This window comes from Pyricularia grisea, chromosome VI (genome assembly GCF_004355905.1).
Source record: "Pyricularia grisea strain NI907 chromosome VI, whole genome shotgun sequence".
NCBI classification, from domain to species: domain Eukaryota; kingdom Fungi; phylum Ascomycota; class Sordariomycetes; order Magnaporthales; family Pyriculariaceae; genus Pyricularia; species Pyricularia grisea.
Window position 1 is genome coordinate 226,424 of NC_044974.1, and position 13,559 is coordinate 239,982.

Below are 13,559 nucleotides of genomic sequence, written 5' to 3' on the forward strand. Positions count from 1 at the left end.
TTCTCGTCCCTGTGACGCAGGCACTAATGCCCAACGGTTGGCTTCTGCTTTTGAGGTCGAGATTTTTTTGTATACCGTCTAAATGGTTTGTATTGTTGGTCAATCGTTACTTTCGTCATATTTGTATTTAATTCTTTTCTATTCATGCACCCATCATGACCAGGCTGATATTTCTAAACTTGGGGGCTATTTATCCCTAACATCGAGAAGTCCTATGATAGAGTAGTGACTATGCAATAGCATGTTTTAGGTTTTATTTTGGCAACCAAACGCTGGGGCTGTTCGAGCCCTACCAATTTGCCTTCTGCCCTACAACACTACCCTCCGTGATGCGCACTGCCCGTCTTTGTTTCAAGCGACGAATCAACAATTTCAACTCATTCTATATTTGGTGTTTTTCCATCGATGTAACACTAGAAAATCTACGAAGCTAATAGTTAATAAAAAAACAGGTTACGAGACCCTTCAAAGTGACGTTGGTGGGGGAGAGAAGCACGTATGGCAACTGCGGAAGGATGCTTGAGTCGAACCATGTGGGAGGGTTCCTCCAACTTACCCTGTAGGTCGCTGAGCCACGTAATTTCCGGGGTTTGGATTTGTAAGAAACCGTGAAGGTCGTCAAGAAACAAAATTATAGCGGAGCACGTAAAACATCAAAACGGGCTGAGTGCTGCGGATATCTTGCGTGGACGTAGCATCTAAAAATAGATAAAGAAGGCTATGAGCATTGGCATAATGCATTGAGTATTATATGTAATTGGATATTTGACGTTTTTACTGCATGGCCCGCATTGCCGGTCATCCCAATTAAAAGGATAACATAAAAACTAGAAACATTGTTAATGCCTTCATATGATTGCGTAGTAGATGATCACGCTGGTAAAAAGCTAGCTTAGTGCCAAGCTTCCGCTTTAAAGACTCACGTGGGGCTAATGTGCAAGAAATCACGCAAACAAAACTTTTTTTATACACACTTCTACCCTTTTTTTATCACCAAAGTTTATAGGTTTTCTCTAGGGACTGTCTTGGATTTCGACGATCTATCAATCAATCTTTATTCTTGCTCATCGGCCGCTAGACTTTAAGGATGGTGATAACACGAGTAATTGACACATGGCGGCTCATGCCATGGTGGCAAGCTCTGCATTCAAGCGCAAATTTCGTTAGCCAAAGTGAATTTTGATCAGAGTTCCCTCTTGTCAGGACCACGACCTCATAACGGGAAGCTCGGCTTTTACCAGATTCTCGGTTCATCCTCAAAACTCGTCGTAGCGATGAACTATTCTGGACAGCCATGTGGTCGGTATACTTTAGGAGATCGGTACAGGCAATCAGGTTTTGAAGAAAACTTCCATTACCTACCGTGATAAAAACTTTTTTTTTCCCCTTCTTTCTCCAAACTTGTCTAGGTCAGCAACATGTCAGCCAGTCTTCAAATGGCTGTGGATGCTCAGTTGAGACAGAAATTTATCCTTCGACATCGTTTAGATGACGATTGGCTTTGGCGCAATCCAGGATGAATGGGCCGGGAATCCAAACCAACTCAGGCGCAAAATTTTATACTTCCGCGCGATAATGCATCAATATTTTTTCCGTCAACATGTGTCCCCGTAGGATGCGGGGAGCGTCCTTGGGCTGCCATCTACTCAACACCCAGATAACGACATTGTTCTGGATGCACACCAGAACAATCTTTCTAGGAAGGTCCAGTCGTGTTGCCAGCATCACCCTTCGACATTGTAGAGTTTTTGTCTCTTGGGTGTCTACAATTGGCATAGGGTGGTCTGGACCTGTGGGTCCTGCATCCAGATCGTAGGTCATGGTACTATGTAGAGGTCATCCGTCCCATGTTTCGGTTTCAAATGCCGAGCTTGAAAAAATAGAACGATCTCTCAGCCCCGCAGGCAAAGCAAGCGTACTCCGGTGATATGGGGTAAGGAGCGGCATGCAACGCTGGAGGTGGAACGTCCCCAAATTTTGGGTAGAACCTGGTTCACCGGCTCCCCGTTCATGGCAAAGAGGCGCATATGTACCTCGTAGTAGCATAATAAACCCCCCCCCTTGGCGTCTCTGTAGTTGAGCTGGCATTGCGGCCAAAATTTCCCTGCTCTTCGGGAACTTTGTAAGTAAGCTGGCTTGAGCACTTCGGCCCTCAGTGTACGCAAACAGCTTTTGTTTCCCTCTTGTCCCTTCAACCTTTGTCGTTAAGTTGGGATTATGTCACAGTATCTGCTCTATTTCGCCTAGACTGTACGTATGACTCGATTGAGCCTTGAGGCTGTCAGTTCACCTAGCGAAGATTAATAGACGCCAAGTCTGAGTACGACTCTTAATCATCATTTGACTCCTATCGCCTTGTCACCAAAGGCCCGGGTAGTCATTTTCGATGGGGAAGCTCGGCAACGCGAAGCGGAATCCAGCGATATGACACCCATAGAATCAGTCGGCAATTACGCGAGCCAAGAACAAGAAAGAAAACGAGCAGGGCGGGAGCAAGAACAATAATAAGAAGCCCGCCAAATATGGATTACAACTACGTCGAACACAATGGAATGACTTCGGTAAACCCTCCGATTGGCATCGATGCCAAGGTCTCCATGATCTTCTTGAGCGTGGCGCTGTACAACGTGTTCGAGCTACTCTTCATAATCTATACGACCTTTAAGCGCCGGAGCGGGCTGTACTTTTGGTCATTCATCGTCTCGACCGTCTGCATCATCCCCTACTCTGTCGGCTTCCTGTTAAAGTTCTTTGCCAACCGCCATGATCTCAGCATGGTATTCGCCGCCGTCGTCTACTTTGGGTGGTGCGGCATGGTAACTGGTCAGAGCTTCGTGTTGTGGTCGCGGCTGCACCTGGTCATGTACGACCGCCGCCGGCAGCGCGCCGTTCTCATCATGATCATCGTCGACGCCATAATCTGTCACGGTGGCGTGTCGGTGCTCATATTCGGCGTCAACAGCCAAAATCCCAAGCAATTTGTGAAGCCATACGCCATCTTTGAGCGCATACAGCTCACAATCTTCTCCGTCCAGGAGCTCATCATCTCGAGCCTATACATTTACGAGACAGCCATGCTGCTCCGGCGTGCAAAGGATAACCCTAGGCAAAGCGGCTGCGATAACAACACCAGCAGCAGTGGTACCATGAGCAGTGGCAGCGGAGGAGAAGAAGAAGGACGCAACCTGGGCAGAATCGGGTACGCGACTTGGAGGTGCGTCCTGACGCACCTCGTTTACATCAGCATCTTGATCATCCTGCTCGACGCTCCGTTGCTGGCGCTGCAGTACGCCGACCTCTACGGCATTCAGACGAGCTACAAGGGCCTCCTTTACAGCGTCAAACTCAAACTCGAGTTCACCATACTGAACCGCCTCATCGAGGTGACGACTGAGCAAAACGCTGCCGGTCCGGAATTTGTGAACGGGTTGGAGGCGGGCACCCAGGGCCGCGGAGAGGGTGGATCGTCGTCGCGGAACCTCCGAGGTATGTCGTCGGCAAAGTCGCCGAGGCAGGCGTACGAAGAGACGCTGGCACAGTTGAGGGCGGAAACGCCGCCGCCAATGCCTTCTTCGGTGGCGGGGAACGAGCGGTTGAATCTGGAGCAGGAAAAGGGACCGGACCGAGGGTCAAGTGGCAATATGAGGATCAACATGACGCTCGGCAAGGTCGATAGCGGCCGGATGGTGAAGTTTCAGGACGGACAGGTCGGGGATGGGGACGAGGAGTGTCGAGGTTTTCCGTTGGTGCCATTCGAGGCAAGAGCTTTCAGGTTTGACGATGACATCGAAATAAGCCCGAGAACGATACAAAGAAACTGGGATTTTGTCAGCGGAGAAAACAGCCAAGGCGAACAAAGCGAGCCAAGTATGACCCCAACGAGCTTTGGCCATCAAAGGCAGATGAGGAGCGACGAGGGTGCCTACCTGAGGAATTTGGACGCGGATGCCATCTACTTGCATGACATGACCAAGGAATGGTCTAGGCCGGCGACGGAACCCATGGGGGGTCCTGTATTCACGAGAAGTCGAGATCTGATATGATATGATCTGTGATAAAACTTGTTTTCCTTTGTTATTTTGGAGGAGATTTCGGCCATTTTCTTGCCTTTTTGGTCTAATTTTCTCATCAATTCGCCACTTTCTGGCAAGCGCGGCGTTCGGAGTTATGAAGAGCGGTTGACTTTTGGCTTGGCTTGCGCATTCTATCAATATCCACCCATCTGTTTGTTGTCTGACTGGCATGTTAGAGATAAAATAGTAACAGTTCAAAACCAAAAGAAAAAAAAACATATCTTTTCAACTAGAACGAAGCCTAAGGAATCAAGATGCGGCTCAGGTGCATGTTTCATCTTGTGTTCTTGTAGTTTCTCAAACGACGCTAGGCAAAGAGCACGAAGCCATGGTTGACAACAAACAACAACAACCTCCCTAGAGAGGTACCTAGTCAACTTACCATTTTCCGCCCTCTTTCCGATAGTTCAAGCTAAAACGACCAAATATTTTACAATTTTCCGCCATGGCTCCCGCCAAGCTCATTGGAGAACTGAGCCTCCAAGCTTGTCAGAAAACGAATGGTTTCGGCACCGAGCAAACAAAGAAAATTCAAACGAACCTGCAACGCGCACGTAGAACTGACAAAAGATTTCTGTTTGTTGAAGCTTTCAGACTGGCGTGAATTCTTCCAGGTCACAAGAGTGCGTGCTCCCCTTACTCTGAAGCACCGCCGCTTCCAGAATGATGCAACTTTCGACATTACCTAACCTGAAGAACAGCCCCTTTGGCAACAGCAAGCAAGCATCATCAATTATATTCTCTACGCAGAACATGTCATAGATGCAGTGGTTTACAGATGCTATGAGCCCGTGCTCCTTGGCGGAAATCAGCGAAGAGTCTTCTCAAGAGCCGCATACTCACATCTCGAACATACGATGGTGCTCTATGAATCGTTTGCTATGTTTGTATGGAAGACAGAAGCCCTGACTCGATATCCCGCTACAATGATGCCACAAATCTCCCAACCACCTTCTTACAGCTCTCGCCACACCGTAGTGTTCAGCGACAGCCTCATGAAGCTGGGGATATATTTTGTTGAAAAAGAGTACATCACTGATTCTCCGTGAGTATAATTAAGATGCAGAGGGGAATTAAATAAAGATAACCAGTGCAGCCTTCCGGGCTATATCTTGGTCATGACAAGGAGGACTGCACCAGATTAAGACTTCTGCCACATCCACTTTGAATCAAAGGGGCCCAGCCCAGATACCGTATCAATTTAGAATCCCTTTGTAGTACCATCGGACACGTATCTTTAGCTACGGCCACTGTCGGTTTGTCTGGACGAGATGAGAGCATGGCTGCGGCATTATGGAGATACTCAGCGAGTGGGCTAGAAAGCCCCAACTACAAGTCACATATCTGTGTAAAGCCCCAGAAGCAGTATAAGTATGAGCGAAGGTCGAAGAGAGTTATTTCTAAGGGAAAGTATATCACGGTGTATGGACAGTTTCTTGGTCTCCAGGGAGCTACAAATTCAAAGCTTATCGCACGGGTAATCGCTTTCGGGATCTTCTTGGTGCCACGGGGACGGCTTCAGCATCCCTTTGCTCTTGATGATAAACAAGCTACTGCATGCTTGACTCCAGGGGCCATCATTTCGCAGCTAGCTGTAGTGTTCCGTATAGCTATCTTGAGCCCATGCCCATCTGACGTGGCATGGGAACAGGCGCTCCCCGCCAACGGTTTGTTCGTCAACTACGCTCACGCTTGACCAGACTAGCACCATTTCGACCATCCAATCTACAACCTCTCAGCAGTGTGTTCCTGCTTTTTCCCTGAGAACACACTCCGAGTCGCCCGCCTCTGGTGATAGTCTGCATTTCGACGGAGGGATGACCACAAGATATCGGTTGCAAAAGCTGAGAGATCGATGTCAAGACATTCCCTCGTCTAGACTTTGGGTCCTTGGTAGGAGAGGGTGCTTCACAAGAAAAGCTCGGGCCGGGCTGCCCTGTAACTTCGAGATGTCCATTTTTAGAAGAGCTATCCTTTGTACTTTAAGCTCGGCCAGTATAGACTTAATGCGCGTCAAGTAGATATTGCTGACGATACAACTGCTCGGCTTGGGCTGTTGAGTTGGTTTACTCGTGCTTTGTGATGTTGGCGTTACCACAGCCTTGCTGCAGGCTGAGGAGTGAGAGAATTTGGTACCTATGCTGTCGAGGCCTGGTTATCAGCAACAAACAAGGTCTCATTTCAAATAGCACTGCTGAGGAATACGTATACTTCCTTCAACTTCAGAGCCTCAAAAGACAATCAGGGCTGCGCTTTCAGGCCGGGGCGGAGCATGACTACTGCCACAGTGGTGGTCTCGTCTGTCGCTCTTCCAGGCGAATTCAATATGATCTTGATGTCGTAAAGCGTGAGAACAAAGACTGCAGCTAATGAATGCGTGAAGGCTTGATTAAAGGGAGATGATGGAAGTCGTACGTTTCAAGGCGCAACAAAAGTTCGCGTAAGGCTTGAGTCCAACAAAGAATAGCACTGTAGCGCAGTCTGGCGCTAATCAAAGTGTTTCTATGGAAACAAACAGGGGACATGCTGTTGATGGACGAATGAGCTCTCCATCTCCAGGTTCTCCAATCAAAGTTTCGCAACGCCAAGAACAAACTAAACGTGCCTGGGCACAGTGCAAATCTTTGCACTGTAACTGCGACAACTTACAACGACGGGAAAGGGCTCAAGTCCAGTGAGACGGCCACATGCCTGCGTGGATACGATGGGTAGGTAGCTACCTAGGTATCTAGGTACCTTGAGTAGGTATCGCAAGCTGCCATCAAGTAGAGGCTTGACTTGGAGACGACAGAGGTTCTGAGATGGTAGATTTGGCATCAAAAGCGCTATGTTATTGGGATCAGACTTGGGGAAATTATATAGTTTGAGTGCATCCCAATCAGTGTTTGGTAGTATCGTCATTCGGTTCTACATCTAGGACAGACCTATAATCTTCGTCATTATTGATTCTGCATCCAGTCTAGCAAAGCGTTGCCACCAAGATAATTCAGCGTCTAAACTAGGAGCTCCAAGCAGGCGAGGTAGACTTGCATGGCCCACCTGAGGTTCGACTTCAGGCATCCAGATGAATACAAGTGATACTGGTGGTCAGTTGGGATCTCACTCCCGTAGCGAAGTCACCCTGCTCGTCAGTACCTGAGTGGTCCTTCATTGGAGCGCTGCAAAGCCTGAGGCACCTCTCGTCTTCCTACCTCCCCTCGGGGCCCCGCGTCCCTCGTGCCCTCAACAAACCCTAGCCTTGTGATTCCCATCCTCTCCCGCTTAATCAATCGATCTCTACTTCGTTCCTTCCTACTTTGTGAACGGGATCTGAGATGAATCTGTGCCCCACTTGTTAATATAACAAGGCCCAAGTACTCTTTCCACCACCCGTTGGTTCACTTTCCTCACTTCTTTCTTGTCCTCAGATCTTTTATTTCCTCTCCAACAACAGTTCTTTTTCCTTTATTCTTTATCTGATACTCCCGCTCAATCTGATGTTGATTTTCCTGCTCACCTAAGCATTGGAATCTCATATCGATCTTGTTATCACCATTGCACTGAATACTCGACTTTGTTTAAGAAATTTGTTTCTTCTTGACTTTCCTGTCATCTCTTGGTTTTGCGAAGCTATCTACATCTTCCAAGCATAAAAAACTTTTCCCGATTTCACATTCTATCATTTCTCACAACAAAAACAAAAACTACGACACCATGGCACCAAGCAAGAAATCCAAGAAGCAGCGCGCTGCCAAGCTCTCATCCAAGGCGCGTGACGAGGCATCCATCGGAGAACCTGCCACTCAGTCTTTTGGCCAAGCCCCTGCCGAGAACTCTTCCGAATCAAAGACTGCAACTGTGGTGACGATCTCAGATACTGAGGAGTCTGATACCCAGGTGAACGTGCAAGAAGAGAATCCAACGGATGAAATCGCCGAGGAGACTCCCACTGCTCAGGAAACTAGTCAAGGTCCCTCCAATGCAGCGCCGACTGTCTTGTACCACAGCACTGCACCGATCCCTACCCAGCTACTGTCTGTTGTCGAGAATGGCGGCACTCTCCATCGTGCGGTTGTGGACATTCCAAATCTACCCATTGACCCAGAGGCTCGCAAAGTCACTATTGAGAAGCTCGCGAACAGTGTGCGCCAGTTCTCGAGCCTCGTCAAGTTCATCGACGAATCTGCAATGAAGAAGCAAGAGCTAGATCGCCTCACCAAGCTAGAAGAGGCTTCAAAGATCGAGTCCCCTCAGAGACGTGAGTTGATTAAGCTCTACGCCACTGCTTGGCCCAAGGGCTTTATGCAGTTCCTCGTCAACGCCCTTCTTTTGGGTGTGGTTGTTCAAGAGACGTCGGCAGCTGCGCTTGGCTCCGCCTTTGGTCTGGTTCTTCTGACAAACATCGTGGCTGTTGGATTCTTCAAGCAAAGCGCTTGCACTGCTACAGCAATGCTCGATGCAAAGAGAGGCCTTGCATTCAATGATGGAGTGGATATCAGTGGATTCAGTCATTCGGCAATGATTAACTGGGGCTACAACTGGTACTCGGACACCTGGCAGACGACCAACGAGATTGAGTTCGGTCCAATGCTTTGGGGAATCAAGATGGAACTTCCAGATGTGGTATGTGCTCACAAGCCCTCTTCGCTAGAGCTTGATTCTCTTCTTTTTTTTTCAAACAACTAATTGCAAAACACTTGTTCTAGTTTTCTCCCAATGCCTGGAAATGGGTCGACAGCGGTGACCAACTCAGTGGTGTCAAAACCACCCACGTCCTCAGCTTCAACGAGCCCGACCATCCCGCCCAAGCAAACATGGACGTTGGAACCGCTATCGCCTGGCACCAGTACTACTTTGAGCAGTTCATCGGAAGGGCTCTTATCGGCTCCCCGGCTGTCACCAACGGAGGATACGAGTAAGTTCTCGCAATAAGACCTTCAATTCCTTCAGGGTTTGATACAGATCTTGATTCCAATGTTGATTTATTCTTATGTTTTCAGGTGGCTCAACACATTCCTCTACAACTGCGACCTCCACGAAGCCTGTCACGTGGACTTTGTTGCCGTTCACTGGTACAATAAGGCCGCCTACGTCGACGACTTCAAGAACTGGATCGACCGAGTCTGCACGCTCGCTCATCCTCGCAAGGTCTGGCTGACCGAGGTAAGTGATTTGATTTCTCACCTAATCCCAATTAATTCTCAAAGAAGATTCTAATAATATTACCCTCTTTTCTCCAACAGTTCCAGGGACTCGGCACCGAGGAGGAGATGATCTCCTTCCTCCGGGAGGTCCTGCCCTGGCTCGATGCCAACAACTGCGTAGAGCGCTACGCATACTTTGGCATCACGACCAACGACCACCACATGCTGGTGGGCGCTGGCCCAGAGCTGAGCCTGATCGGAGAGATCTATGCCGGATTCCGTAACTAGAATAGCAGTAGGCGGAAAGTTACCAAGGTCAATACAAGTCGTGGTTTTGCTATGGGAGTCTTGCAACTTGCTTACATTGGCATGTGTGAATGATTCTTTGAATGATGCTGTCGTGATACATGCCGTGACTTGTGCTACCCCAGATGAAGGCCAGTCAAAGACAAGATGGTGGGCATTCCATGGCCACCGTCCTGCATCCGTACTCTATATTCGCAGTGATGCTTGTAGCTTGGGCCAGCTGACTATTGAGGTTTTGATCTAGCACCAGGGACCCGGTCACTGTGTGGATCTTTTTGCAAGTCGGGCAGATATAATTCAGGTAGAACCATTGATACACACATAGAGATTTCAAAGACAGCTTATCGCTGGGCTTTCAGGGAAGTCTGTTGACTAGTCTGGGGCAGTTTTGATTTCTACGTCTACCGGTTCCAATGCATTGTGCTATGTATAATAGGGTATCAAATAATGTCGAAGCCGATCCTCCTGGTAACAAAGATGTGTCCACGTGCTAGCCGCTGTTCTTACTTGATACGAGGAGAGACAGGAGCCGAGAAACAGGAAGTGCATGTTGTTAGGAAGTAGATATTTGATACTCAGTCAGCCCCAGCGGTCTCTATCACTGGTACCGCATCTTGCAAACACAGGCGTCTGGCAAGAGGTTATCTGGCATTATGATAAGCTATAGAAACTTGGCCACTCGTGCTCGGAGCTCTAATCTATTTACTTCAACATATACACGCTCAATACAACCTGATTATCAAATGTATCTTGGAGCTTCACGGAGTTTACTCTGCCATAAGACACCAATTTCGCTTGCAAGAAGATCATATTAAGTCACTTATCATTAAGATTCACGAAAATCAAGTTACAGATAGAATTCATTCATATTCATGGTACAAGGATATAGCTCAAGACAGGCAGGTGAGACAACCTCAACCCATCAGGCTCCGAATCCCACCCTCGGAAAAAAAAGATCCGACTTAGTTATTAAGAGCATTCATGGCGGCAGCGTGGTCCCTAATCAACGGTTGGGCCTCTGCATCCTCCAGGTATATGGTGAAGCCGTCGTCGTGGTTCTTGCCGTATGAGTATCCGCTCCAGCCAAACTGCCAAAACATGTCGGGCATCTTCTCCTCGACCTGGATCTTCTGCCACCTGGAGAGGACCTCGGTTCGGGTCTCGGGGGCGGTGCGGCCCAGGTTCTGCTGCCTCGCCTCGTTGGTCAGCCAGCCGTACTCCTCGTGGACGACGGGCTTGCCGGCCTTGCAGCCGCTGGCGGCGTGGTCGCGGATCCACTGGTCGACCCAGTCGATCGTCTTTGTCCACCAGTCCGGGTAGCTGTGGAAGACGCCAAAGTCGACGTTGGGGAGCGAGAGCTCGTGGTCAAAGTCACCGCCGTCGTAGCCGTTGTAGAAGCCGTCGCTCTGGCCCGACCAGTTGAAGCCGCCCTCGCCGCCCCAGGTTACGAGGTGCTTGCTGTCGATGGACTTGACGAAGGTCGACATCTCGTCGATCCAGGCTGTGATGGTGTCCGGGGTGCAGCTGGGGCCGCGCGGGAGGTTGCGGACCGAGTCGGCGCCGCAGCGGGGCTCGTTTGCGAGCTCCCAGGCCATGATGGCGGGGCTGTCGGCGTAGCGCGTCACAATGGCGCGGATGTAGCGCTTGAAGGCGTCCTTGATCTGGGGGACGGTGTAGAACTGCGGTGGAGGCCGAGTGCGTTAGTTGGAGTTTTGAGGACGGGAGTGGCTAAAAATTGGAGAAGGTCTTACATCATCGTGGTACTTTCCACCGTAGTTGATAGTGTACACGTCCATGCCGCCGTAGTCTGCCCAATTGTTGGTCAGGGCCACTACGAGCTTCATGCCAGTCTTGGTTGCGGCATTGACGACCTTGTCAAAGGGAGTAACGTCAATGGTGGAGTCCTGGTTGCCGTTGAAGTACTGGAACGTGGGGTTGCTGTCCGCCCCGTACTGGGGTAGGCCGCCGGAGTTGGTGGTGCGGTTCTTGTCATTGAAGCCCCAAGTACGGACGACGTTCAGACCAGCGTTCCTGGCCTGCGTCATTCCATTCTCGACATCTGTTTGGGACTGTTTTTTGTATGTTGCGTTGCGTTAGCAGCTGATATACTTATTTCTTACATAGTATGGGTTTTCAGAATCAATTCTTACGCCGCTGAAGGGGAAATAGTAGGCATTTGTGCCGGCAAAGTAAAAGTCCTTGCCGTCAAGCTTGAACTTTTCTCCCTCGACGCTCACGAAGCCCGATTGGGCCTGTCGCGTCTCCGAAGTCGGGGCGGCAAACGCACCCTCGGCAAGCAGGAGGCCGAGTGTGAGAATGGAGGAGGCGAAGAACATGCTGGCGGTGTGTCTGGTCGGCACGCACAGGAAAAGTTGCAGCAGCAGGTAACAGCAAAGACCTGTCGCATCAATGCAACTTTGCGAGAAGAACCGAGATCGTCCATCCTGTCTTTATACTATTCGACGTGTTCGATTCGACTCATACATACAGCGTTGTCATGTCACAGTTGTCATGTGAAATTGCAAACTACTTTCAACTGTCGTCACCCCCATAGCGGATATTTGGCACCCCTTTTGGGATCATTTACGTGACGATATTGTATCCATTTTCCTAAAGGAGCAGGATGGACCGTGGTGTCTTTGGTGGGAAAACCAGATTCTCCCGGCTTGGCAGGGTGGTAAACCTGCACTGTGAACTTGCATAAGTTACTACTGTTCATCTTCCCCCCTTCGGGAAAAAAAATCAAAAAGAACCACGACTTTCTATCTTGGGCTGCATGGGGAAATTGGTTCCAGGGGCGATTCACTGCAGCGAGATTTATGTTAGTGGTGCCAAAACCCGCACGCATATTACCGGGGGACGAGTATAGGCCCCCTCCCCAGTATGCGGCAAGTTAGGCACCTTGGCACGTACTGCGGGTAGCAAGCATCGTTAACTCGTGCGGGGAAATCGCACATGTGGTTTGTTCCCCTTTTCTCTAGTTTGGTTCGAGAGGAGCCATGATCTTCGAAAAGTTGCCATGCAGTGGATAACTTCAAATAACACCTTCCTCACTTGCAGATGACCAAAGGTAATCACTGGACCAGCGCATGAGTTTGTTGGTTATTTACCACTGTTAATATCTTACAATATAGCTCAACCACGAGAATATTAAGAAATGAAGCCGATCTCAACTTAAAAGGCATTAAGGGGCAGAGAAGGAGAAAACTGTAACACGATGATTTCGGAGAAACCAAGAAAACTATCCAATAAAAAGTATAAATAAATTCGATCTAAACTAAAGTCTCTACCTACAGGAAATCGATCATGGCATTCTCGAGGCGGAAATCTTCACTTCAGACTACGCCTTACACAGCATGGTCAAAAGTAAAGTATCAACTTGAGATTTGCTAAGGTAGGTGTCCCTTCGCCTCCCGGTAAGCAAGCCAAGGTACCTAGGGTAAGGTTACTAGCTAGGTATGTACCTACCTACCTCGACCTAGCTTGGGTTCTCCACGGGGAAATGAAGGTACTTTATGCCCCACTCAAGCTCACTCCACTTTCTCCTCGCAGGTTCATGACCCCGCAAACAATTTCCCGATTCAATCCAACTTCAACCTCGGCTTTTGTTGCTTGCGGGCCTCTTGCTTCATTGCGCGTTAGGTACCTGCCTTAGGTATGTAGTCAAGCTTGTTAGGTAGGTACTGTACAAGGTAGCATTCTTTTTGGTGTCAACAAACCCTATTCGATGCCGGGCGGTCGTATTTCTATATGCATCTATTTTCCTTTTATGTCCACAAATCTGATTTCCCCCCTGTCTTTACCAAAAGCGGCAAAGTGACAGAAAACAGATACATTCGTCTCATGCAGTTGAAGAAAGTATACTGGAACTATAAGACCAAAAAAAGAAACTCGCGAATCTATCCCAAGACCACGACACTTCCACGTTGATGACAGGCGCTGCAGGAACCTTTTTCTTTCCCTTTTCCTTTCCTCTGGTAACATGATGTAACCATGATGACTGGCATATTTCCGCACCCAGCTAGGGACCCCCCCCCCCCCCCCCCCCCCCCCCCCC

At 49.1% G+C, this 13,559-nt stretch overlaps 3 protein-coding genes across 3 annotated transcripts; 2 read left to right on the forward strand and 1 right to left on the reverse strand.

Annotated features, from left to right (window-relative positions):
- Positions 1-2,522: 2,522 nt before the first annotated feature.
- On the forward strand, positions 2,523-4,043 carry PgNI_11176 (uncharacterized protein; the record flags this gene model as incomplete). Its single annotated transcript, XM_031131149.1, has 1 exon — positions 2,523-4,043. The coding sequence occupies one exon, from the start codon at positions 2,523-2,525 to the stop codon at positions 4,041-4,043; it is 1,521 nt and encodes a 506-aa protein (XP_030977002.1).
- A 3,723-nt stretch (positions 4,044-7,766) lies between these two features.
- On the forward strand, positions 7,767-9,484 carry PgNI_11177 (uncharacterized protein; the record flags this gene model as incomplete). The annotated part of the gene is made up of 4 exons (XM_031131150.1): positions 7,767-8,675; positions 8,759-8,967; positions 9,053-9,215; positions 9,296-9,484. The coding sequence occupies 4 exons, from the start codon at positions 7,767-7,769 to the stop codon at positions 9,482-9,484; spliced, it is 1,470 nt and encodes a 489-aa protein (XP_030977001.1).
- Positions 9,485-10,464: 980 nt separating this feature from the next.
- PgNI_11178 (uncharacterized protein) lies at positions 10,465-12,001 on the reverse strand (the record flags this gene model as incomplete). Its single annotated transcript, XM_031131151.1, has 4 exons — positions 10,465-11,181; positions 11,254-11,571; positions 11,653-11,917; positions 11,991-12,001. 4 exons carry the CDS (start codon positions 11,999-12,001, stop codon positions 10,465-10,467), a joined length of 1,311 nt encoding a protein of 436 aa, XP_030976770.1.
- Between the last annotated feature and the right edge of the window lie 1,558 nt (positions 12,002-13,559).